Raw genomic sequence first — 26,592 nt, forward strand, 5'->3', positions numbered from 1 at the left:
TTTTTTAAGCGTCACAGCTTGCTACAGTAATGAGCCGAACAGAATATTTGAAGGGTTAAGCTTTTAAAATAAGAATATTGAGGAAGCGCCACAATAACATCTCAATGCCTGTGGTGGTAAGCCCTGCCGGGATCCGAGAACACACCGCCGATGTCTCTCTCCCACCCTCAGACCGGACAGGGCAGGGAGTGAGATACAAACTCCAGGGTTGAGATAAGGAAAAAATTTAATACAACAGTGTAACAAATAATAAACTGAACAACAACAACAATAACAGTAATAACAATGAACAGAATAAGAGATATACCGCACGGAGTACAGCAACTGAGGGTACTGACCACGAACACAACACGTTCCCCCAGCTCTTCCCGCACTTGGTGCCCGGATCTGACATGAGCGCGGCATTGAATAACCCGGCTAGAGCCTCCTCCCCACATTCTGGGGGAACTTAACCCAATCCTAGCTGAACCAGGACAATGCCTAACAAGTCAGTAAACACTCTGGATACCTGAAGGCCTTACTGTTTAAGGTTTTTTAAAAAACAGGCATAAATCTCAAAGCATTAATTTTAATGTCAGATTTGGTATCATTGCTGTATGATTATCTAATGCCTAATATGCCCTTGTAAGGAACAAAATGCATCACATAATCACACCCCATAATTACAAAATACATATGACCTCTATTTAATATACACACATACTTCAGTACAAAATACACTATTATAATTTTCTGTTAAGTGAACTTTGCTAAAAATTGTAAGTATCTGGTATTTTTCCATCTTTCTTACTCTAGTGCTGCTCTTGCTTCTGTTTGTGTCACCCAGGGGTAGTATTTGTACTGTAATTATAGGCAGCAAGGGGTCAAGATTAGTTATCTGCTATACAGTTACACACAGCACAGTGGGGCTTGACCTACACAGTGCTTCTCCAACATGAATGTTAAATCAAAGATCAGATAGTAGTGATGCCTAGGCACAGGTATTAGAATAAAAGGCTAATTCAGCTCTCACTGAACATTCCCTGAACACAGGGAAGTTCAAGCAGCATGATGTGGGGACCCGACGTGGTACATAATACTTCTCCATTTCTCACCATCTTTTCCTCTCCAAAAGCTCTTGCTATTTTTTGACAAACATTATCTGGAGTGAGGGACCCCCTGACTACCAGTTGTAGCTGATACACTATGTCTCACCTTCAAAATACATTGACATTGCATTCGTGGCTCTGTTGCAGCATCCCATATACCATTCTGTTCACTACCATACAAGAAATGTATTTTATGGCTGCTTTTCCCAATGACATTGCAAGGCAAAGTGCAAATTAACTGGAATAGAAATACAATTTTACAAGAAATTATTACAATTTTGAAAAAAATGTTTCTTTAAAAAGTGGATCATAACCTTCTAACTACAAAACTAAAGGATAAAGGAAAGAGACTAAAAGTTATTTAAACACTGTCTATAGTCAGTGTTTTTTCTGTTAATGCAAGGAATGTGCTTAATTGTTTCAACCACTGAAGATGAAAAAGAAATCTGTCTAAACCTGTAAAATAAACTATTGTAAATGTCAAGACTCTGACCACTGAATTCTTGCCAGGTAACTCAATCCCATTACTTTCAAATTAAAAATGGAATGTGAGCTACCGCTGCTCTGCTCTAAACAACATCACTTCAAGTAGAAGAGTAAAGGACATCCAGCAATTACAATAAAAGAAGAAAAACATGTCATCTACATCCACTTAGCACTGGTTTTGTACATCTACACCATGGACACTGCCAATCCTAAGCAGAAGCCAGCTGAGGACTAAAAGCAGCTGCTCTGCCTGAGCAACTCAGGCTCAGGAGCCCAAAAGCTTCATTTGATATCTTCTCCCATTGGGGTCATTGACATTGCTTGAACTGCCCTTCTTGGTCTGGAGTAGCAATGACCTCTTTATGTTTCTCACAACTTCCTTCTAGTCATTCTGTCAGAGCTGATCCTCATATTTTCATATTACTGCTATCACGCTGTATCAGGTACTTACAATATCCAAAGAAGATCTGTGATTAGCCACTACAGCATTTCTTCTCATGCCATCTTCATTTTCTCTTTTCAGGTCATACACTTTCACAAATGCTAAAAAGACCTGACATTGTTTCCCAGGATACACACATGTCCTTGTCTATTCATCTTTGTCTAGTGATATTTGCATACCATATGGTCAATGTTTTCCAATGCTGAGACCTCCTCTTAGGCACCAAAATCAAAATGGGTTAATTCAGTGCAGAAAACCCCAAACACATTTTTCAAAATCATGGATATTATGTCATTGAAAATAAACCTTACTGGATTACAGAAAATGGATGGCAGACCACATGTAAGTATCTAAATTGGAAAATGTTGCCCTAAGTATGGACTTCTTAAATTGAAATGCTGAAGCAAGCCTTATAGAACATCTATTTTGTCAATTATAGTAATGACAGAGAATGAAAATCCTATCGAAAACCTATAAAACCCTTAATAAATGTGAAATTTACAGGATTTGAAACAGTATTACCCTGTATTTTACTTAATGGGAAGCTATTAACATAACAAAATAAATACAAATATTATGGAAATATGACAGAAAGAAGCCAGACTCCCAACTTTGAAGCTCTATATCATTCTAGGTTAAAGTGGGAAAGGCAAAGCATGACATGAATTCGCACTAGGCTGCCGGTTCACAAAAAAAGGGTGATGCAATCCACGTGTTCAGAATTACTCAGTCATGCCCCTTCTTCCCTCTCCCACCTCAGTGCTCATAACCTAACACCATTTTCACTTAACTCCAGCTCTGGTAATCACCAGGCTATTCATGACACTAGTGATGCAACTATCTCAGCAGAAAATTAACTGGGATAGAAAAGATAGTTTTCTGTGCAGTCTGTGAGCGGACCTAGCCCAGCAAATGGCCCTGTGATTCCTGAGCTGGCAATGGGAGAAGGTCAGACCATCAGAAATGGGAGGAAGCTGACAGGGCAACAAAACATTCCTCTTTTTTGGTGGCTGTGAAACACCACACCAGCTCAGTTGTTTACAGAAGCAGAGTATTAGAGCTCTGGGAATGGGAACTGGTTCCATATGGAGATATTAACATCGGTGGTGATGTCCTCAGGTTCACTTTCTCAACAACACTGATGTCTCTGTATACAAAATCCTTCAGCAGGCTGGAAAAACCACAGAAATCTCCAAAACTGCTGCAGTTAAGCTTCATAGGATAATAAACCTTTTCAGCAAAGTTTCTAAGATTCTGAATTAACAATTTATTGTTGAAAGTTTGTTTTGAGAAGATGAAGACACCAGATAAATGGACAAAATCACTCAGAATGTAGCAACTATATACTTCTCCAGCAGCACATAATTCCCCCCTCCTTCTGTTGCGAAGACTTTGTACTACCAAATTGGTGATCACTCAGCTAAAGCCAAATGCATTCACGGCACATTTTACAAAATTTTATATAGTAAAAGCACACACATACGGATACAACACAAATAATTAAAATTAAACTTGAAGAAAAAAGCATCCTCGGGTCATAAGGAAGTCTTGCGAGGGGTGGTGATGCTGTAATAACAACAACAATCACTTCAAGCTAGAATATCTACATCCATAGGCATCTACATATTAAAAGAAATGCATATTCATATCCCTTCGTCAATGTCCCTCTGCTTTTCCAAAGTCAAAGAAACTCTTCTCTAACCAGATACAATCTTTCTCACTCTATTTTTCAGCAGCTGGCTTTGCTGATTTCTAATCAAAGCTCATGATAACTGGATTTGGCAACAGATTGTAGTTTCCCAGATGAGTAAGCAAACAAAGATTTTTTTTCTCTTCTACAGAACTTGAGATGCATTTTGTGTCTTAAGAGGGAATTGATGAGTTCCATAATCTGGTCAACACCTCAAATACCTTTAATGAAGGAACATCAGAGATCTATGGTATTTGCATACTTCAAAATGTGGACAGCTACAAAACAAAGATAAATTCTAGGCTGGGAAACAAAAAACTGGACCGTAGCAATTTATAAGAGTAGAAAATCAGAAACCTTTAGACAACAGTTGATTTAGATTTGACTGAGAAGCAGGCATATGAAGAACAAGTAAATTGACACATCATAAAAAATTCTTCACTTGGGTTTAGTCTAAAGAATTCTTTAAATGGGAGAAAAAAGCTCATCACAATAACAACATTCACTGAAAGATGATATTGATTTACTAGGCAGAGTCTGAGGAATGTCAAACCAGAAAATCACTGTAATCAAATACAAAGGAAATTCATCATGGCGAAAAGGAAGTGGGTGGGTGCACAAAGCTCATGAAAGGGAAAGAAAAATAACATTGCCTACCGTTAGATGCATTATTTTTTAAAAAAAAAATTATCAAACAACAAAACAAAACAAAGTGAATGCTAAAATGACTCCTAAGCAGTAAATAAATATATGAGAAATCTAATAGATAGATATTGAGAGAAAGTAATTAGGGTATAGACAGTATTATATTGAAGAGACATTGCAGAGTTCCATAAGCAGATGTATCTTGTCACTTGTGTTCTAAAGAAAAATTTTAGGCTGAAGAATAAAAATCTGAATACTTAAAAAAAAAAAAAAAAAAAAAAAAGAGAAAATATATGCTAAACTCACAATTCTAATTTAGTTTTCTATAATGAAACAGAAGAGTGCTGAAGAAAGTCCAGCAGAAGCCAGCGTGTTGATAACTGACAAAGCAGACAACTACAAGTATCCTAGGACAAGAAAGATTTAAGTTTAATATGTCTCGAATGTGTGGGTTTAAAATAATTTCATTCAACATTTTTTCTCAGTCTTGAATAGGAGGGGAGGAAGAGGAGAGATTAAATGGCAGATGAACTGAATGTTTCTTTTGGTGATAATAAAATCTAGAGAACTGATGGAATGTAATTTAATCTAAACCAGCACAAACCACTTATGTTCTACAAAATATGTGTGTGACATAAGGCCTGATCTTTCAGTGCAATCTGGAAGCAGGAATGGCAACATACCCAGCTCCAAGCGACACTTTGCACGTGGGGCGGTGCACAGCACTGGGTTCCCAACACAGCCTCCGCGCAAAATTTTAACAGCCAATTCAGGGAAAAAAGATTCAAATGTGGTTTGTATTTTTGAATGCCTTGCTTTTAATGTGATTGACTCAAGAACATTTCTCTGATGAAGGATAGTATATAGTCAAGCGATGCAAGTAGTTGGAAATGAGTCTACAGAAGTTTAATACGGAGCAGTCAGAAAACTGTGGCAAACCATATTTGGCCAAGAAAATTCAGTATACCAGTTGTGTAATTCCCATTCCCCTCCACAGCCCTAAACTGTGCTACACTAAGCAGTAGGTGAGGTACTAAAAAACAGTAACAGCTTGCAAGTGGTGGTAACTTTTACTATGGCTGTTGGAAGTGGTAGTCCCCAAAGCCCATCTTCATCTTTCAACATCTGTCTTCATTAGCAGTGGAAATGGTAAAACAAAAACACCCGTTCACCACCCTCCAAAATAAAATTTGGGTACTTGCATGATAAATACATACAGCTTTAGGGCACTGCTCTTCACTACAGTCAGGCATATTGTCACAGATTTAAATGGCAACATCATGAGTATCTGGAGCCAGATAGAGAGTGAGATTCACCTAATAAAATAGAGGCATCTATATCTGTATTGTTCATCTCAGTCAATTAACATAAAGACGACTGTTAGGACATATTCAGTTGACCTACTTAAACATTTGCTTTAGGATGAGATAAATTACACTCTAGATCCCTTTGAACGTATTAATTAGATTTTGATTTTCTATAAGCAAACTCAGGTGACTTGCTCAGAGTATGTTTACATCTAATTGGATGATTTGCTTTGCAAACTGCCTGCAAGTGTATTCAAGAAGCCAGAAAATTGTGTATGCTATTAAGTTCACAAAACTATAGACTTCTTATTTATGGGGTTTTTTTTGTTCTCTGACCTAATTTTTCTTCTATAAAAGAAACAAAACCAGTTGGATTGTATCACAGAAAAGGTCCATCTGCTCCATGTCTTCTAACAATGACCAACAGCAAATATCCATGGAAGAGTACAAGCATATAAAGAAACTTCTCCGATATACACTTCCAGTCAATACAATTTGCACTACAGTCTTTTTTAGATGGGTTGATACTTTGTCTTGAAGCAGAGATAACAATTTAGCCCTCACAGGTTTCAATAACAATTGCCTGTGTAATGCTTCAGAGCAGTAAAGCACTTTACAAATGCTAAGTATCACTGTTCAATGTGTTTCACTTGTATTAGAGATCTGATGATGAAATGCTCAGATTTAATATGCCTATTACTTGTATGAGCACAAAATAATTCATCCAAAGCTTTAAGTCTATTAGCTGCCAACTCGTCTACCAATTTACATGATTTTCTGATTAAAAGCACCCTGAAGATTACTGCAGTAATAATGAGGTGTTTCTTAAAGAACCCAAAGCAATATACTTATTTAAAAATATTTATTATAACAGCAGTTTATACACAGTAGTTACAGCTTTTAATTTTCAGAAATACAACAACTAAACATTTTCCTCTCTGACAAAGTTTCTTCTTTACCAATTTTCAGAGCATTAGCTCTGAAGTTGCAACTTCCCATAACATATTGAGTTTATGTTAAGGGCAAGATAACTTACTCAATTTTGAACTATTTAGCACAGAGGGTCCTTGCAATAAATGCTATCACCTCTAACAGCTCTCCTTGTCTTTTCCTTTCCTCTTAGCCCCAGCAAAACATTCTCCACAACTTAGTATGTTAGCACGACGAAAAAAAAAAAAAAATCACTGGAATTAATATTCCTAAAAAATAATCATCTAATCCTACATGAGTAGCAGAAAAATAATAATTGCTTGCAAAGAAAAAAAATGAAATCAGTAACTTTTCATCAGGAGTCTATACAACACCATATAACAGTCAACCCCAAAATGCTAAATGAATTCAATGGTTTACCCTGGCTGAAGAGTAGAGCTGGAAGGGACCTGTAAGTCTTCTGCTCTAAGGAGAATCAGCTATACCTGGTTATGCCAGCCTCATCAGAACATAAAGATTTCTGATGTTGGAGAAATCCATAACCTCTACAGGCAATCTACTTGCAGTGCATCATCCTCCTTATCACTAGACAAAAATGCCTTTTTAACTTCCACTGTAAATCTAATATTTTTGTACCATGCACAAGTAATAGGCAGAGTAGACTATTTCCTTCTTTTGAGAAGCCCATTAGGTCATGTCAGAGTGCCTCTCAGAGTCTGATAGTAGCAAAGACCACCTCTTGAAAAGATGTGTATCCTTTTGAAATTAATCTAAGAACCAATTTTCCATTAATAATTCTTACATATGAAGTAAAACAAGGTCTATTTACATTTCTGTCACGTTAAATCCTTTGTTATGCTGGTATTGCCAACATAAAATATGTAAAATATGTTACTTACAGAGCCAATTATAATAATCAAGTGAAAAAAATTCCATTACAAATCTTAAAATAATCTCTTACTGCATTTTAAGGGATCAACAACATTACGCCATGACTTCTTTAGCAATATTACAAGTTGCTATCAGAATTCTTATATGCTGTTTCAAACTATTCTCTGAACAATGTCTCCCCCAATCTATCATATACTATACTGTCTACGTAAAGCAAAAATTCTTATGGTCTTACAGATTTTCAAAATACTTTATAAAACAGGTTCTCATCTTGCTTGAGTAAATGGTATTAATGGAACAAGTAGAAATAGATGACTTCATACAATTGCTATTTTGCCCTTGAAAGGCAAATTCTTCTCCAGCAGCCATTCAGAGGTTCAGCCAGAAATTAGGGTTACCATACACAATAGAAATTGCTGAGGAAATGTCTGTAAACAACATACTTTTTTTCAAATTCAAGTTTGAGTAGGTAGGTTTGACTGCACAGCAGAGTTTACTCAAAAACTACAAACAGACATGATTCAACAATTAAGGCATTATTTTCACTGAAGCATATCAAATTGTATACTACAATACGGATACAATATCTTTCTTCAAAACAAAACAAAACCAAGTTAATTACCAATTTGGTAATTGGATCTATGGCTCTGTGTTATTTAAATACCCATCAAAAAGAAGTAACTAGTAAGACATACCAGATATTTATGTATTTAAATCACCTTAAAAGAAAAAAATAAGCTTTGAATTAGTGAGACAGGTAGTGTTCAGTTAATGATTTTTGAGTCTCCAGATGAACACAAGCCCAGAAATATCTTAAAACTGGACAGATTAAACGAGTTGAATCTTCACTGTTTTTCTTCTCGCATATATTCCTGCCCCAGAAAACAGCTTATAAGGGCAGTTATGAATTTAAGTTCCCTTTCCAAATAATGAAGAGAGGCTAATGAAATGTCCAAATACTGAATAATTAAAATCCTTAAAATCAAATACTTTTGGATAGGATTTGTTAGACATATAAACATTTAGCATTTACACATATTTAAATCTGTAACTTTTAAGTGCATTTGAGAATTTGAGTATACAGTAGCCACCCAGATGCTGTCATATCCAGACATATTAATTCGTCTTCTTATGCACAGGAATGAGGACAAAGAATGATCTAACCAACAGCAAACGACAGGCAGGCACATTGGTTTTAATCCTGATTTTGCATGTAGCTGAGTCAGATTTAACTTTCCATTGTAGACTACTGCAATTGTAGCTACAAGTCACCTGGTGAGCATCAGCAACTCAGCTTCCTAATCATAGTGCCATTTTGGTTACCCAAGGACTTATTTCCACAGGAATGGCAGATATGAAAAGGACCTAGAGCACCCCCACATCTTTCTCGACTGGAGCTGTAAAGCTGGGTTTGCAATGCTTTAGAACATTCAGAGTTGATCTGACCATTCACATTTAGGCGTTGCATTTGCCTTTCAGGGGATATTCACATATCTAATTTACAGTGCGTAAGTTATGAAAACCGGATTTCCTGAACAGACATTAGAGGAAGACACTAGAGTGCTTTGATTTACCCTGGGGAGACATCTCTATGCACTATATATGAATTTCTCTCTCTCTTAATACCTATACTAACTCTGTGTGAACATCCTCCTCAGTGCCTCCATTTTATAAGACTCTGAGCATTTCCACACCTCATTCTGATACTGCAAAGGAAGACGCAGAAGTCATGCTCATGTACATTCACCGGGGGTATACAACATCCTAAAAGCAAACCAGGCAATCCCTGGAGAGCTATGGATGGCCAAGCCTTCATGAATGGACTTCCATTTGCACCATGCACAGAGAGGAAGCTTGGTTGACTTCGGACTTAATGAGTTCATATCAACTTGGTAACTAAATGACCTCAGGGCAGGATTAATATGTATGGGTAGGGAGCATTTACAACTCTGCCTAAAGCTATCTCAATTGGATGCTCTGAACTGCCCTCCTGAGGATACTAGTTTTCTCCTTTGACTATATAGATAGCTTGGCTTTCTAATTTAGGCCTGAATAAGCTCCTTTTTAAAGCTCTGAATTATTTTATGTGGAACCTCTGTGGCTTTGGCTAGGACACATCCTGACAGATTTAGGTCCAATGGAACCACATTAAATCAAGAGTATTTCAGAGACATCCATTCATCCTCCAGAAGCTAAGATGAGAATTTAGAAGAGGAATTTTGGATCTACACGTCAATGGCTTTTCTTTACATTTCCTACATTTCACCAAGTTTTCTCTCTAACTCAGTGAAATTTTCTAATTTGACAGCTAGATCCATAAACTATCATGACTATCTTAATGCTATCAACAGTCTAAGTGCAGTATCAAAGTTCAGTTCATCGAACCATCAAATAATACTCTCTTTGGGGCATTTTCTCCCCTTGATGAGAACACGTAAGACCTAGTTACGTTAATTATCACATATATATTGAGAAGCAAATGTAATCCATTGTACATTCAGCCTGTCAAAATGTATTAATTATTCAGTCAGAACGGTATGACTGCATGAATCATTTCAGTGTTCACCACAGAGCAGGCTTGGAAAAAGGTTTTGATGAAATAACTGAGTAGGAATTTTAAAAACTATTATTCTTAACTAAAATTTGAGGTATAACTAAAGAAGGCCTAAGTAGATATAAGTCAGGTTTAGGTCTGCTTAGAAAACATTTCTCTTTCTGTCCTCCCTGCTAAGCTCTTTCCAGTTCAGATAATGTTTTCATTCTGCTGCAGTTTTCTCTCAGGAAATTAATTTCTGAGCTGGATGCCACCTGAGGACGTTCAAATGAACCACCTAACATTTCTGTAGCCTCTTTTCCTTCTAATGCTGTCTTACATCTTAACATTTCACATAACAACTGCAAGATTTTTATGGGAGACGACCTGATCTTATTATAAACTCTATAAAGTGCTGCACCACACTGTATGGCATCATATAAAAAAATGTAAGATAGCATCACTGCTTAAGGATTTGTTTATATTCTGAAAGTCCTCTTTCACAGGGCAGCATACTGGGCAAAACTGAAGGTTTTGGGCAACGGGAAACAAGAGTGGAAGAAGATTAATTTCCTCTGCTTTCCACTCTTTTACAGGGGATTTTTGTTTTCTTTCCCTTCCCAATATTTTCCACCATTAGTGCTGGGGGCAGGAGTTTATGTTGTCTAGAAGGGGATAATTGCAAGAGATATTTTGCATGACACGATGATGAGACTATTAGATGGACTCTTTCTTATCTGGTGTGTATGTAGAGGAATGTACCTTAAAGGACTTTTGTTGAATACATTAAGCTTGACAGTCGTCTTGGTTGTGTGCTTGGCACACACAATTGCTGTGAGACAACAATGTGGGCTGCAGCTTGCTTGTATTTCAACGCCAGCTCTATCCTGACATTCTCCAGCATCTAGTGATTTTGCAGCAAGATATTTTAAAGAAGTTTTTCTTTTTCCTCAGTTTTTCAAATGAACTTAATATAGTGTAAAGTGAGAGTTTATGATCCCAGAGAGAGATATACCATACAGACTAGCACAGCATAAAAACCATCAGGATAGGTTTTCCAGCACCCCCCAGTGCCTCAACGCTGTGCTGAAGGGACTATTTTCTACTCAAAACCCCTCATATTTTTCATTCTTTGCTACTCTTTTGATAACAGAAGGCTCAGACAAATAGAAACAAACAGAAACTCTATTCTGCTGTTCACGCAAGCCTGTTCACAAAATGCCTCCCATAGGCTGCTTTCCACCAGCCCTGCTATTTCATTTAATCCATTCAGTCCTGAAGGATCAACTAAGGCAATTAGACAAGGGATTTGGGCTCTGAGGGATAATTGGATGACTTGCACGCAATAAACTTCTTCCATGCTCTCTTCACTTTTTTCTTTTGTTCTCTTTGCTTATCCCTTTGTTTCTCATCATTAATTTTTTTAATCAAGTTTGCAACACCCTTGCAGATACAGCAAGACAGTAATGTGACCAAGCAGCAAGAACCTAAACACCTACATTGCGGCTCCTGCTGTTTCATGCCTCTCTAAATTGTTCTGATGTGATACTAAAAGGAAGAGCAGCTGGATGTAGCAGTCAAGGCTTTGTTTCTGTATCTGCAGCACTGCTGAAGTTGCAGGGAGGGAATGAGCGAGCCCAAATGTCTTTGCGTAATCTCAGGTGGATCCTGGAGTAAAGCTCATACAGGGGGAAAAAGCATTACAGCTGAATTTAATTGGTTGTATACCGGTGAATTGTGAGTGAATTATATCATAGCCAAGCTTACTGACATAGATTAAGGACTGATGAAATGTAATTACCTTTCTTTTCCCCTGTAATGATCTTGATCCCCACTCTTTGTCGTCTCCAAGTCCCAGTCTGGGAGCTCTTTTTGCCTTGGATACACAACCTCATTCGCACTCTTTAGTCCTCAGCCTGATGCTTCTAACTTTCATTTCCTCCTATTTTGACATGTTCCTCTCACACCAACCACTCCTCTTATGTCATCTTTCCTAATATCTTACTCGTTTACTGTATAAAATTGCCTTTCTCTGCTCACATGATTTTAAACTTCTGTTAACTTCTTTTATTTCCTGTACACTAGCACAATTTGTCAGTCTGTGGGTACACTTAATTTTAAAATCACATGCAAGTTTCAACATATCCCTCTAATATTACAATATAATTCTCTTTTAGAATAAATGTCAGTGAAATATTAACGATTGCTACACTATCAACCCTAAAATGTAATACCAACAAAAAATAAAAATCAGATCTTAAACTGCCTAGCTTAAATATGCAGAGATTGTCTAACCAACTGCTGAATGTGCAGAAGTCCTTTTCAGTGCCCATCTGTAAGGAATACGAACATTGCAGCCACAGCTACTGAGACTTAGCTCATCCCATAGGAAAGTTTTCCTTCTAGATGTCCACATTCAGTCTCACATGAGCAATGTCACAATGTCCTGCATACCTCCTCTGAAGAGCTGCTCAAGTAACACTGACAGGCATAATATGAAATTAGGACAAACTGTGCACAACCTTGTGAAATGCTGTAGGCTTCTTACAAATGAAAAACACATGTCAAAAACAAGGTCAAGAGCAACCCAAAATTTATTTCTCCTTCTACTAAAGAGAGAGGTATTCAGGAGCTAGCCATCTTCAGATGACAGTATGGAGGATTCTAAGATGCAATAAATATCTTACTGAGAAATAAATTGAAGAATACTTTTCAGAGTTCTTGTATGACTGGAGGGAGTATGCAACCCTGCTCTCCCTATCTCCTCAGTGAAGAGTACGTTTGAGTAGCTCAGGCAGAAAGCTGGAGGACATGACTGTTGAGCTGCTTCAATTGTACAATTGTACTCCTGTGCTGTCCACAGCAAACAGAAATTGACTGAAGATGGAGTAATGAACTAAGAGGGTGAAATATGAAAAATATGATTAAACTAAGCTCACAAAAGCATAAGTGTTTCATTTGTTTCCAGAGAAGGAAGATGGTAAGGGTCTGTCTCTTCTGTAGTGTGATGTGGTGATATTTGAGCTAGATTTTGTCTTTGCAGCAGTCTAAACACAATAGAGGTCTCAGCAGCAACTAATTTACCATTTTGTGACTGAGGAACACACATCAAAGTATTTTTTTCCTGTTTCCTTAGGATCTTAAGGCACATCCTCAGTTACCAGGAATTTCAGACACTTTATGTCTTTCTGCCCTAGACTCTAGTACGTTTAAGAGAACATGGAGAGGGTAAAATAAAAATTTAGGTTAAATACCAGGCAATTGTCTTCTTGAACAAGGGCTATAAAAGAAAAAGAGTAAGCTATCTCTCCACATAAAGCTGGTGGACAAACACCATTTCAAAGTGACTGAATGTGCCATACACGAGTGATGGAATAAACACAGCAGGAATCAATTCCCTGTATGGAGGGGGTCAGACCAAGTGACTAACAAGGTCTTTTCTATAACTCAGTAGAAAGTGGTTTCTGGAAGAATATCACCAGGCACTTCTCACAAGCATACAGGTGTTAACCTTGGTGCCCTGGCCATGTTCCAGCTCAGGTAATTACCTTTTTCACTTCAATTCTCCTACCAGCCTCTCCTGGCTTGTCTTCACTCCCCGGCCCTGATTTATATGCAATTAAACAGCAGCAGTGTTTCACTGCACAGGTGGTTGCTTGTCAGTGACGGGAGTGGTGAGGAGATCAGCCGTGGAGTGAAATGGTCGTTATATTGACTGCAAGTCCCCATTAAAGGTTATGAAATTCTTTAGGGTCCTTGCAAATATACTATCTAGATGGAAGACAACCCTGTATAAACCATCCTATGCGTCATCTGTGCTAACAAGGAGGGTGGTTGATTTTTATTTTTTTTTCCCCCCTTTTCTTTGAGGGTGAGAGGACAGCTGGCTTCCCTTTACCACAGCAAGTTCAGCAGGTAGCTTTCTCTCCCTGATCACTGTCCTGCAGCACTCCTGATCTCCACAGAAGAGTCGCTTCATTTCCTCCTCCCTCTCCTCCAGTGCAGCCCTTCAGCTCCACAGGAGGCACCCGTGAATCCCATGGCATTCCTGCAACACGCAGGTGAGCAGGGATTTAAAAAATGCTTGGAAGCCTTTGTTTCACAATTCCCTGACAACACAGTACAATTTCTCAGGAGTTATGATCTCTTTTTGTCCTGAAAATTGTGCAGATGAGCTGCAGAACCTCAGTGATAAGAGAAATACTAAAAATCCTTTAGAAGAGTGGTTGTCAGAGCAGCAGCTCCCACATGGCAGCAATCCTGCCCGTGTAGGAGAGCAACACAGTTCTCCACTGGCAGAATGAGACCGACTGAAAAGCAAGAACTAAGTATGCATAAGGACCATATGCAATCTAACAGCACACAGAACTCAGAGTAACTTTTTTAAAGGTACTTTCAGATGCATCATTTTTGATGGAGCTGAATCTTGTACACACAATACAAACCCTGTGAAATGAAGGAGAAAAGGCAGCTCCCTATATTTCAAGAGGAATGAAGAGTTATACTTTGTCCTCAAACTTTTTCTTCAAGATTTGAACAGTGTAGTGGAGAAAAAGACATCATAGATATTCAAAATAATTTGTGAGAAACAAGCCATGTATCTCAGTTTAACTCTGAAATACAATAGGTGATTTAGGAAAAAAAGCCAACTTGGGCAATCATTCTAGGAAAAGTTCAATTATAACAATGAAGTATTATTTCGTAAGGTAATCCTTATTTTAAAAATTTCTTTTGATGCCTGAAAACTTTGAATCTTCTTTTTCATATTCTAAATCTTAAACAGTGATTAATTAAGTATTTTCACTGTTTTCTTACACACATTCTCAGAGTTGCACAGCAATAGGATGAGAGAAAATGGACACAAACTGGAGCATGGAAAATTCTGTTTTTTTTTTTTTTTTTTTTTTTTTTTTTTTTTTTTTAAGATAGCAGGAAGCTCGTCAAATGCTGGAACAGGCATCCGAGGAGCTGGATGAAGTCTCCATCCTCAGTGATATTCAGTATACAACTGCAGCCCTGAGCAACCTGACCTGATCAAAACTGCTCTGAGCAGGAGGTTGGACTGGATGAGCTCTGGAGGTCACTTCCTCTGGAGTGAAGGAATTTTGAGAGAAGTTTTTTGTACTAATACATATAGACAGAAAAAAACATGCAGACATAAAAATTCTGCCACAGCTAAATACAATAATGCATCTGCATTTCATTTTGCACGTGTGTGTGATCTACTGAATGTAGACACACGCTCACATATGACATGCTACATAAATGATGGAGGCCTCTGAGTCTGAGAAGTAGTGTTAAAAAACACAAGCAGGAGCTCCAATAAAGTAGTATTATTCCTGACACTGAATGCTGTCTTGGTTTTACCTATTGTCCTGTTAAATTCTGACATCTTCAGCTACAGCGATTTTAGCTACATCAGAATAGTGCAGCTAATGAAAGCTAATGAAATTCAGTCTGCATGAACTGTTCAATGTGGCTTAAGAGGACAAACAACAACTTAGCTCTGACCATCCAAGCAAGACATAGTGGACATTTTCTGAAATTCTAATTAGACTGGACTGAGGAAAATGTCTACAAGAAAAGAAAAAGGTGGTTATGCCCTAAATCACAGTGCGTGCACAGAACAGACGTCAACTTCATTTACCAAGTGTGACACACTTCTCATGAGTGAGAAATGAGCAAAGGAAAATGAGATTGTGACTGTTTTCCAGCCACCCACTGAAAAGAATCAGAATACAGTCCACAGTACTTGGACTGCTTCAACCCACTACGTTCTGCTGATGCTGAGTAACCAGCCATTGGTTGTTTTAACATGGTACCTCAATGGAAAGCTTCCTGGATACTACTCTACAGGGAGACTTTCCAAGAAGAAACAGGTTATGAATCTCACCTTAAAATAGGAACACAAATGCATTTTGGGACTAGAAATTACCAGAGTATGATAATGTAGACAAAACTTATATGAACAGCCCTACTAAAGTGAAAGGAGCAATTTCTTTTAATTGTACATTCTTTCACAAAATGCCTTTGCATAAATTCCCATAATTGCTTTTCTTCATGATCCCCCAAAGATTTAGATACAAAAACATTACTTACAGCACTGTTTTAATTCCAAGTTAGTTTTAGATAGAACTATAAAGGCCTAAATTAGTGTCTGTGCAGTCTTACTGACTGTACCAACTCTCTTAATTTCCCTCTAACATCTCCAGTATTTTTGCCTCATTTGCCATATATAAAATCCTCAAGTTTTAATGTCTATTTGAGAATTTATACTTTATCGGAGACTGAAAAAAAAAAAACCAGTAGTAAAAGCAAATGCATGGAAAATTGCTTCCACAGAAAAGAAGCCTCTGTTTTAAGTACAGTTTTAAAAAAGTTGGATCAATTAGCAATCTGTGAACGTTAGAAACATCTTAACAATGTCTCAAAGATGAAAGAGCATTTCACAGAATGAGGAAAGGGGGAAAAATTAAATTATGTCTGCAGTCATAATGAATCAAAGCCCAGAAGGTGGTCTCCGAATCAGCAGGTTTTGATGAAATATTAAGGAAAATGATTATTGATGAAAAATGAATAAGCTCTTTTTGATTTTGCAACCTTTAAATCACACTTTGCTAATTAAAATAGCTTCAATGCATCCCTCCTTTCCTTGATGGGCATTTAGCAATCCTTAGAAATGGGTAGGTTAATTTGACAACATTTTAGCAAATATGCATAGAGTTTATCTTAAGCAAGCAGACAGGACAGTTTAAGATGATGTACAAAATAACACATAGCTAAACCTTCTCTTTCTTTCTCCTTTTTCTCTTTCTATTTACACTACATCTACTAACACAATTACAAAGTAATGCCAGGCAGCTTCTGCTTGTTTCCCCTGCAGCATATAATACCCAGTAATATATACTACAACTATTAATGAGCCATGAACTATGTCTCAGGAAATAAAGACCAATGCTACTATTTTCTGTCTCTTGTTTGCCAGGTCAGAGCACTTTTAGTACAATTACTCCTACTACCTAGAAGGCCTGTTACTGCTGATACTGCAGTCTTCTGCAAATAAATTTCCTTCCCAAAGATAAGTGGAAATGAGAAGTGTGAGGGACATTAGTTTTCATATCTCTTGAAGTCATAAGATTCTAACTGTTTTTAAAAATGTTCGTAGTAGAAATTCTGCATTCTTTTCATCCCAGTTTGTACTGTGCTTCATTTTAAAGGGAAACCTAGGAAGGAGGAAGGCTGTAATTGAGACTGAATTGTTGCACACAGAAGACATATCATTACAGAAGGAGATGCAACTCAAGTGTGCCATGTATTATTGTTACAAAACCATACACAAAAATCAAAATGAAGCAAAATATGCTTCTTTGCTTTTTCTTTCATAAATTTAAGTCTTATACATTATATGACCATCTACACTTCAGGCAGATGAAATTACCTATCCATTACAAGTATGTGATCTATTTACTGTAATAACATTTCATATATCCATCATGTAAGAAAGACTTTTATGAATGCATCAGATTGAAAAGCTATTTAAATGTCACTAGTATTTTAAGGAATGAAAAAAAAATTGAGGCAAGTAAATAAGTCTGACATTAGAACAACATTTTTCAGAAATACATAATCATATAAAATAGGTCATGCAAGAAACTTTTAATGTCTCATATCATAGTGTTTGACCCTCAAGTTACAAGATTTCATATACTTTATAAACCAATTCTTTAACAATATGCTATGAAGTATAAGGCTGCACTAACACACAGTTTTCTGAGTGATGAGTGGAAAAACATTGGTTTTCAACTTTCCAGTGAAGAACAAACTGAAATGAGATCTTTCACATTTTCTCAGTTTCCAGGGTTGCCAATGTGCTCTGTTTCATAAGCACTCATTCAATGAGTTTACAAGACGTTAAAAGGAATTAAACACACCCCAACCAACGTATATGTAGTGATGTTATTTTCCTTCCTAAAATTTACTGCAGAGGATTCCTCCCCACAATTAGACACCACCATTTCTGTCAGTGACAAACTACTTCAACTGTAAGCAGGATGCTTTTTAAGTCACATAAACAAACAGCACTGGCCATGAGGATAAACAATGTAGTTAAATACAGTTTGTTTCACCTCAAAAAAAAAAAAAAAAAAAAAAAAAAAAAGAACAAAAACCCCTCCAACATTAGAAAAACATAAAAAAAGTATTTTCTTTTCCATCCATTAGCCTACATTAATTTAAAGATCTAACTTCAAATTGTATATTCAGTTTTAACAAGCAGAGAGACAGAATTCAGTCAACACAAAGCAATTCCTCCAAGCTCTGCCTGTGCACCCCTCTCCTATAATCTGCCAACTCTAAAATGCAAAACACCAGCTCTTTAAGTGCTTGGAGAGGAGAAGTCTGAATCCTTCACCAAAGAGGAACAGCTGGGTTGACTGGAGGGACATAAAAGATAGAAGAATCATAAATTTGTATTCTATTTAGAAAGGGCCACATTCAACAGCAACAACAAATTAAACTGATTAAATTATGGCATTCAAGTGTTGTATAACATCGGTTTGCAATCCAAATTTTGGTTAGCAGGACTAGCAAAGAACAGATTTTAACAGTTTACACTGGTAGGATCAAAGCTCTTCATTTAATGAATGAGAGAGCCTTTTCCTTTTTAGCTTTGTGTACTTAAATATTCCCCATATTTTTTTCAGGATGAAGAACTTCCAATTGTATTGATGGCATTAGTGGGAAATAAAGATGTGCATGTTACACACAGAGCTGATTTTTTGGATCGCAATCTCAAGCCATACAATAACCATTTGATGCCTGAGACATCAACTTTTCTAGTTATTACAACACGTTTTGTTTCATATTAGGATATATATATATATATATTTTTAATTAAATGCCATCTTCTACTATCTGAAAAAAGATTGTTCTTTTTGTTTTCTCCAAGCATCAAAATGCCCAACTGATACATATCTGTGTGCAATTTGCACTAATATGCCAATGAAACATACATAATTCAGTTACAATGTATTTAAAATCCTAATATATGTTATACCCTTAAATGGATGAAAAGTGACAAATTTTGACCTACCCTTTGTAAGTATATTCTCTCATCATAACCAGCTACACTTAAAAGAACTGAAAATCACAAACCTAAACAGATACTCCTAATTTCCAGCAAAGGGAGCTCGTCAGCAGTCTTTCAGAAAAGGGGCACTAAGGGCATATTCGATGGGCCCCACTTCACCCCCTCCTTTTGTAACCCAGAGGGGGAAGTTCATCTCTCTCTTATCTCTCTGTGCATTTTCCCACTGCAACCATTTGTAGAGGTACTAACTCGAGCTGCTTTTGTAAAAACAAACAAATAGCTGTCACACTTCAGATTACACAGCATGCCGACTGGAGGAGAGAGGAAGCAAAACCACCAGGGTTTAAGTGAGGCTGAGGCTGTGGTAAATGGAAAAAGACGTGGTTCTCACAACAGTATCAGTGCTTGGTATCTATTCAGAAAGAAACCAGGACTTTCAAGTAATTAAAATGGGAGACCTGAATAGAGTTCACTGTAAGTCTGACATTTATTCCACCAAAGTGGTAACCCAAACAGGGGAGTGCAATTGCATACTTTCACAATAGGGAGCCTACATAAATCCTCATGAATTTATATTAAAACTTGTCTTATATTCTATCAAGATGGAAGAACAAAAGAAAACAACCAACCTAAGATAATAAAATGCCAGTGCTAATAGTGTCTATTGGGTTCTAAATATATGGGTCTATGAGAGACCAAGCTAATTTTTAGGCAGTTCTGGGGGCAAGGATTACTGGCTTATAGGATGAAGGGTAGAGGAACAAAAAACCCCAATGTGTTAGTGCTCAAGTGAAATTAAACCCCATGAAGAGTCTCACAGAGGCTCTAACTAATCCTTCTCTGGGTTATCACAGACAGAGGAGAAAAAAATACCACAATGACTTCCAAGTATTATTTACAGTTTTACATGTTAGAGAACTTCAAATAATTCATTAACCCACTGCTCTCCAGTGAGTTGTCTTGGAAAGACTGTTTGATTATCCCATAATGGCATATGTAGACATTTTTTAGGCCAGGAAAGTCTTTGCAGAAGCCAGATTCTCACAGGAATGAAGCTTCATTATGCCACAAAAGGGTGACACTAACCGGAAGATAAGGATTTAAAACTATTAATATAAATTTCTGAAACATTACTGATTATTTAGGGAGCTTGGAAAAGAAAGGGATCCCTGCTCTGAAATGCTTGCAACCTATTGGAGTATTTACAGCCTATTTACCCACACAAATGGTACCTTCCCCTGGTGACACATCATCTGTAGGGCTCTGATGGCAGAAGGTGATATACAACAAAGAACAGGGATCCAGGCACAGGAAAATGCTTCCACATCAGTGAAGAGAAGTAAACAGAGGTAGGACGAAAGAGCTTACTCATAATCTTATTCAGTCTAGGTTGTTTAGCCTTCTGCACAGCTCAGCAGATTTTAAATGTCATTGGTTAGATGGTTTACAGTGCTGTGGCCTTTCCCTTCATGAAAGCACTCTTCAAGTCAACTTCCAGAACCGTCAAAAAATCTCTTCATTTAAGAAACAAGAAACACCCTAGCATTTACAGGATGCATCACCCTGAGTAATAACTTCTATCTCCATCTCTGGTGGGCTTGGCAGTAAGCTCAGATCCCTATGCATAAATGATCCCACAGACTTAAGAACATTCCTGTGACTGACACTACTAATAAAGAAGTTTAATATAGCTGAACAAGCACCTTGTTTTTTTAACAAATATTTATCCAGGCATGGCAATAAAGTATTTCATAGTTTTCATGACCCATTCTGCTATTGCAAACTAGAAAGACAGGGTATGTTTATTTCTATTTTTACATATTCCTATATTATATTATTTTAGAGTGTTTCTTTCCAGCTTCCAGGACTCATTGCTCTCATGCCAATTTAAGCACAAAGATACTACTGAGTGAACAGAAGTAACATCTTAATAAAATGTTCTCCTATTCTTTTTGGAAAAGCAGCAAGCAAAGTATGTGGCCTGACCTTAAAAACAGCATCTTGCCTCTTCACACTGAACAGATGACAGTTAATGCAAGTAGGGTTATTTTCAGTTCCCAGATATTCCTTTGACATAACTTGATTCCACTTCTGATCGAAAAGAAACCAGTTCATAAAGGTCTCCCTTCTAAAATGAACATTTTTTCTTTCTAATGGCAAAATTCATGCAAAAAGCATATGATTATGGTATTTATGTTTCCATTAAAATGTCCTCAGCAAGCTGGAGGAGTCTAGCCTACTATTTTCAAGCTATTTAGATTTACAGCAGCACAGTGCCTATTTTGTTTCAATTATATTTCAGGACAATGCACTCTTGGTGGGAAACGATTACAGAGTGACAGCCAGTAAATGTCCATTAGGAGTTGTCTTTCTACATACTGCTCAGCTATGGATGTCAGGTGATCGCTATAAAAACCCATTGTATAGCATCATTGTCATCTACATGAAAAACACTATCGATCAGTCATGCAGCTTCTCTCCTGTGTGATGCAAAACATACTAGAGACATTTTTCAGCTAAGCTAAAAGCTTTATCCACAAGAACATTGTTCTCAAGACACTTCTTTCCTGAACTGTAAAATAAACATAGATTATACATTCTACTTCGATTTTGCTCTGTTAATGCCTAACATAAGAAGTGAAAAACTTCTTAGCAGCCCATCTCTGTAAGCTCTCAATTCATAGGATGGAGGTGACACTGCAAGGGCAGCTGATGTATATGGAGCTATCACCAATCACCAATTGATCCCCAATCACTCCCAACATATTTATTTATCTATTGCTAGAGATCATTTCTTCTGAGCAATAAACTCCTCCTCTGTTAAGAAAGAGAAAGATGCATTAATTCTTTAGGATCAAGAACAGAAAACTTTTTTCAGTGCTACTGGAGAGACTTGCTGTGACCAGTGTAACTGGAATTTAAAGTGTTGCAAGATTCATGGGAGCTACTTGTATGCATGGATTACGTAAAAAGTCCAAAATAAAGAACATCCCATACTTCAACTACATATTTAACAGATAATAACTATCACTGAGAAACCAAACCAAACCAACAAATGAAACTCCTCCCCCCACAAACCCCACCAATATGCGTCAATGATTTAACTCAGGTGCGATATAAATCTGCATTAAAGCAATTCTAAACCATCTTCAAGTCCTGTAAGGATATTTTTGAGTAAAATTTAATATTTATAAGTGGGTTTTTAATACCCATTGTTGGTAAGCTGGGTAAAGCAATGACACTTACATACATACAGTTGTGCAAGTCTCCAATGAGTAAGTTAACATCTCTTTTTCCTTTGCTGAACTTTGCATTATACAATTCACTTTCTAATTTAGAGAAATGGATGGACAAAGTATTTAAGGAATAACCATGTTCTTCTTACTGTCTGTCTACCATTGCAGTACTCAGGATACATGCAAATATAAAATACATCCAAGAAAGGGAATGAAGAAACAGGCCTGTTTTTAACAATGGTTTCAAGTCAGGTTATAAAATAACTGGGGGGACCTCTGCCTGACAACTTGACAGTACCGTCATTCATTGAAGCACTATAATAGTTGTCTTCATAATATCCTTAAATTTGCAAAAAATAAAATTCTCTATTATTCTGATGAGCAGTTTAAATACTTCTCCTCCACTTTGTTATCATTCATATGCCATGACAGAGTTAACTTACATCAGTTGGTGGCATGTGTTGATGAAAATAAGAGAGAAGTTGAAGGAATATTAAAGAAAAACAAACCCTGACAAGGCCTCACACACAGGCGCAGTAATTCTCTTGCAAGTTAAGGAAAAATTTGTCATAAGAGTTCAGCAATGGTATGCAAACTATTATGGGACATTTTGTTATAGGCTTCTTTGTAAGAGACTTTTAAATAATCTTTTGGACATAATTAAATGTCAAATTTTGTTTGGCACTAATCACCAAACTGTAATAGGAATAACATTTCCCATATAAACAATGCTGCTTTTAATATGAACGTGCTAAAGATTTGAGACAGCCTGGCCGCTACCAGCTCCTGGCAGTTCAGCGCAAGGGTAATGCGCTGCAAGTGATTTCCCTTCCCATCCACAAAGCCTGGAAATGACTGTTTCTATTTAGGTAACCTCTGAAACATCGAAAGGAAAGAAAGGGTGGCAGGGCAAAGGGGTAAAACACACTGAAAATAATGCTCACTGAAGGTGAACACTAATGTAAACCATATTTTAAGGGCGGAGAACTGCAACCAACCGTTTCTCCTCAAATTTCTTGTAGTATTGTCAGGATAAAGCAGACTGCAGAGAAGATTGTTCCCTGGAGAAGAGCCTTGTGAAGAGGCACTTGGATGCTTGGTGTGGAAAGGGGCTGCATAGAAGATGTTAAGGGAAGGGGGAAGGTCTCATTGCTGGAGAGGGACAGCAAGAAACAGGTTGCAATGCACATAGGGTGAGGACTCAGGTATCCTACAGATGAGAAACAACATGGTTAACAAGCACCTCAGGCCCACACAGCCACAACTATTTCTTAAAATGATGCTTAGATGATACTTTTTTAATACATCTAAGATAAAGCCTGTACAACACAGAGCAGCCTTGGGAAGATAGCTCAGCCACAGTCCAGGCTCTTCCACTGAACATTACATGGGGTCAAGCTCCCAGACATCCTTCACACACCCCGAGGAAGACTGAAAGCTGCTCCCTCACAGCTGCTGTATCTCTTCCATGCCCAAAGCAGGTAACATGCTGTCTCAGTGGTGGGCCCAAGGTATAGACACAAAAACTGGGAGAGTTAAATTTGAGCCTGAGATTGCACAAGTCACTGAAACATTCCTGAAAAGGTCTCCCAGAGCCAGGTGGGATTAACCAGCTCTATAGTTTAGCTGTTAATAAAGGTGTGAAGAGAGAGAAAAGAAAACCCCAAACACTATACACCTTCATGCCTCGGATCCTTGAACAGGTACTGCAGACCACATTTATAGAAAATAATAATCTTCTTCCATCTGAATTGCCTATTTCTTTCCAGGTGTTTCTTGCTGAATATGTCCCCCTTTCATCACGGGATTGGGGGTGGCTTTTCTTGCTACAGTTCTAGTCCCCGACTTGCATTTTCTCCCTCTGCTCCAGCCCATTGTGTGCGCTGGGTCCTTTCTTTTGTCACAGCATGACCCAGCTGTGAGAGACGAGGCCCAATGTGCTCCAGGAGCAGCCTGAATGTGCAAAACTACCACACTGCTCTTCAGTCCTACCCTTACGATTAACATCAAATTCCTCTGGTACTCTGTTATCTTCGGTTTTTACTCACTCTCTCCCAGCTCTTTTATCAGCAATCACACAGAGTTAGCTAGGTCATGCAGGTCTTACATTTAGCCGTGCCAGGTTTTCATCAAAGAACTTTTTTTTGTTGTTGATGTGACACTGATGCCATTCAACTCCAGCATGAAACACTGCCTTTAGTCTAACAAAAACAGCCATAAGAGTCACCATGTGGCAGCCATATCCAACCAGGCTATCTTGATTTCCAAAGGCACAAAAGTGCTGAAATGTCAGGCACTCAGGCATACCAGCACCAGTTAATATAAGGCTAAGGAATACAAAATTTCAAGGGCACAGATGAAGCTGTTGTCTTTTCAAATTATTTTGCGTCCTTCACTGCAATAATGTACATATCCACAATATATACATTATGTTATTTAATATGAAAAGTAGACCTTTTACAGAGTGCAGTACAAGAGAGCAGTGCAACTGAGAAAATAAAAAGACAGCTGCACTACTGAATTTTAGTAAAAATTTATGCATTTGACAATGCATCTGAAATTTTCTTATTTGTCATGTTAGAGGATATATTTTTACAAATATTATGTAAAGTATCTAGTGGAGGGTTAAATACACCAATCTCAGTTCTAGACAATTAGCTGAACTCTGCACAACAACTACTTTCCTTGACAGGAAATACAAATGACTATTACCATCTAGAACATAATATGCCAGATGAATGCTGGTCCTCATGTAGAGCTATATAGATCTCAAACAGTGCAATCAAAGACACAGCTTTGCTGATCTAACTGAACGTCCAGTATTTTTCTTCTGGAAAGAATGGTGTAGAAAACAAGTGGTTTTACTATGAGCTAGATTAATAACCTCTGAATGAGTTAACAATATCTCCTGCACTGGGATTTTAGTGTTAGTTTTTGTAAAGCTGAGAAAATTAATAACTACAGAGTATAGATGTAAGCCAAGAAAACAGATGTATTTTCATTGTTAAAAGTACAAAAAAAAAAAAAAGATGTGAATTTTGCTTTTGGTTATTTCTACTTTATGTTAGTTTACATGCCTGTTTTAGTTTCAGGTTTTCAAATGAACTCAAAACTCCATCAACAGAAACTGGATTTTTGCCCAATTTCAGCATAAAACCAAGCATGACACAGTTCAGATAATGTAACCACAGGAAGAGTACAAAATCACAAGCTACAGCCTGAGAACAGAAAGCAACTCATGAGTCAAGCTCGTAGTTTAGTCAAGCTTGGTCTATATATAATCAAAAAGCTCAACTAGTTAGACTGAAGTTCAGGACTACAGTAGGACTGTAATCCAGGTAAGCTTTAACCCACTTTTGCTTTAACAAGAACTTTCCAGAGATTTTGCAACTGCTGTGAATAGGTTGGAAATGTATTCCACAACCATATCAGTTAGAGCTCTGATAAAAACCCAGATGACATTACAAGTTTTAATTTAATTTTAATAATATCAAACAGTAACTCCAAAATTCCAAACTATCTGAAGAATGATAAGAAAAGCAGTTGTTCTGCAGAAAATGAGTTTCATGCCCCATTCTGTTACAGTTTGATTTGTATGAGCCCAATGCTTCTCTACATAAAGGCTTTTAAAAAGCCGTTAATAAAAATGCAGTTTTGACTTTCCAATTGATGGACAGTCATCTCCTATAAGAAAAGCATTACAAGGGCGGATTTTGAAAAAGTGTATTGATTAATGCCCGGTGCCTACCTGTCTACAGGTGAAGACTTTGAATTCCGTGGTTTCTTCACTTGGGCATACAAGGCCTCCACTGTTTGCCCCTCCCTTGGGCTCTGTGGTCGGGTGTTTAGTGTTATCGTGCCGCTATTTGAAGAAGAGTCATAGGAAGCAATCCCAGCGTACATTGAGTCCGCATCACAGCCAAATGTCCGGTTAAAATCCTGTATCTCTGCATAGTCACGTTCACGAGCTTGTCTCTCTCGAAATTCTCGAGTTTTTGCTTGAATTCTGAAAAATTAAAAGAAGGCTGAAACTATTTTTTTCCCCCTCAATCATCTGAAAGCAGCAGTTAGCAGACACTTTAGGTAGCCCATCTTAATGAAAACCACTGAAGTGTTTCCAGTTTCAGTTTGTCATGGAGTCTCAGGTTTACCTTGGATATTGAAGCCTAGATTGAAGCAATGCTACAATCAACACTGATCTTTAAGGAAGAAGTCTGATTATCCACTCTTTTGTTTCATTTTTAAAGTTAAATAAT

At 37.4% G+C, this 26,592-nt stretch overlaps 1 protein-coding gene across 1 annotated transcript in view; it reads right to left on the minus strand.

Annotated features, from left to right (window-relative positions):
• Positions 1 to 26,592, minus strand: part of PARD3 (par-3 family cell polarity regulator) — a 411,749-nt gene that overhangs the window by 74,889 nt on the left and 310,268 nt on the right. The window contains exon 23 of the mRNA XM_026843423.1: positions 26,085 to 26,342. Coding sequence (XP_026699224.1) covers positions 26,085 to 26,342 — 258 coding nt within the window. The remainder of the gene's footprint in view (positions 1 to 26,084; positions 26,343 to 26,592) is intronic.

Source organism: Athene cunicularia (genome assembly GCF_003259725.1).
Source record: "Athene cunicularia isolate RWA chromosome 2 unlocalized genomic scaffold, athCun1 chr2_part1, whole genome shotgun sequence".
Classification (NCBI taxonomy): domain Eukaryota; kingdom Metazoa; phylum Chordata; class Aves; order Strigiformes; family Strigidae; genus Athene; species Athene cunicularia.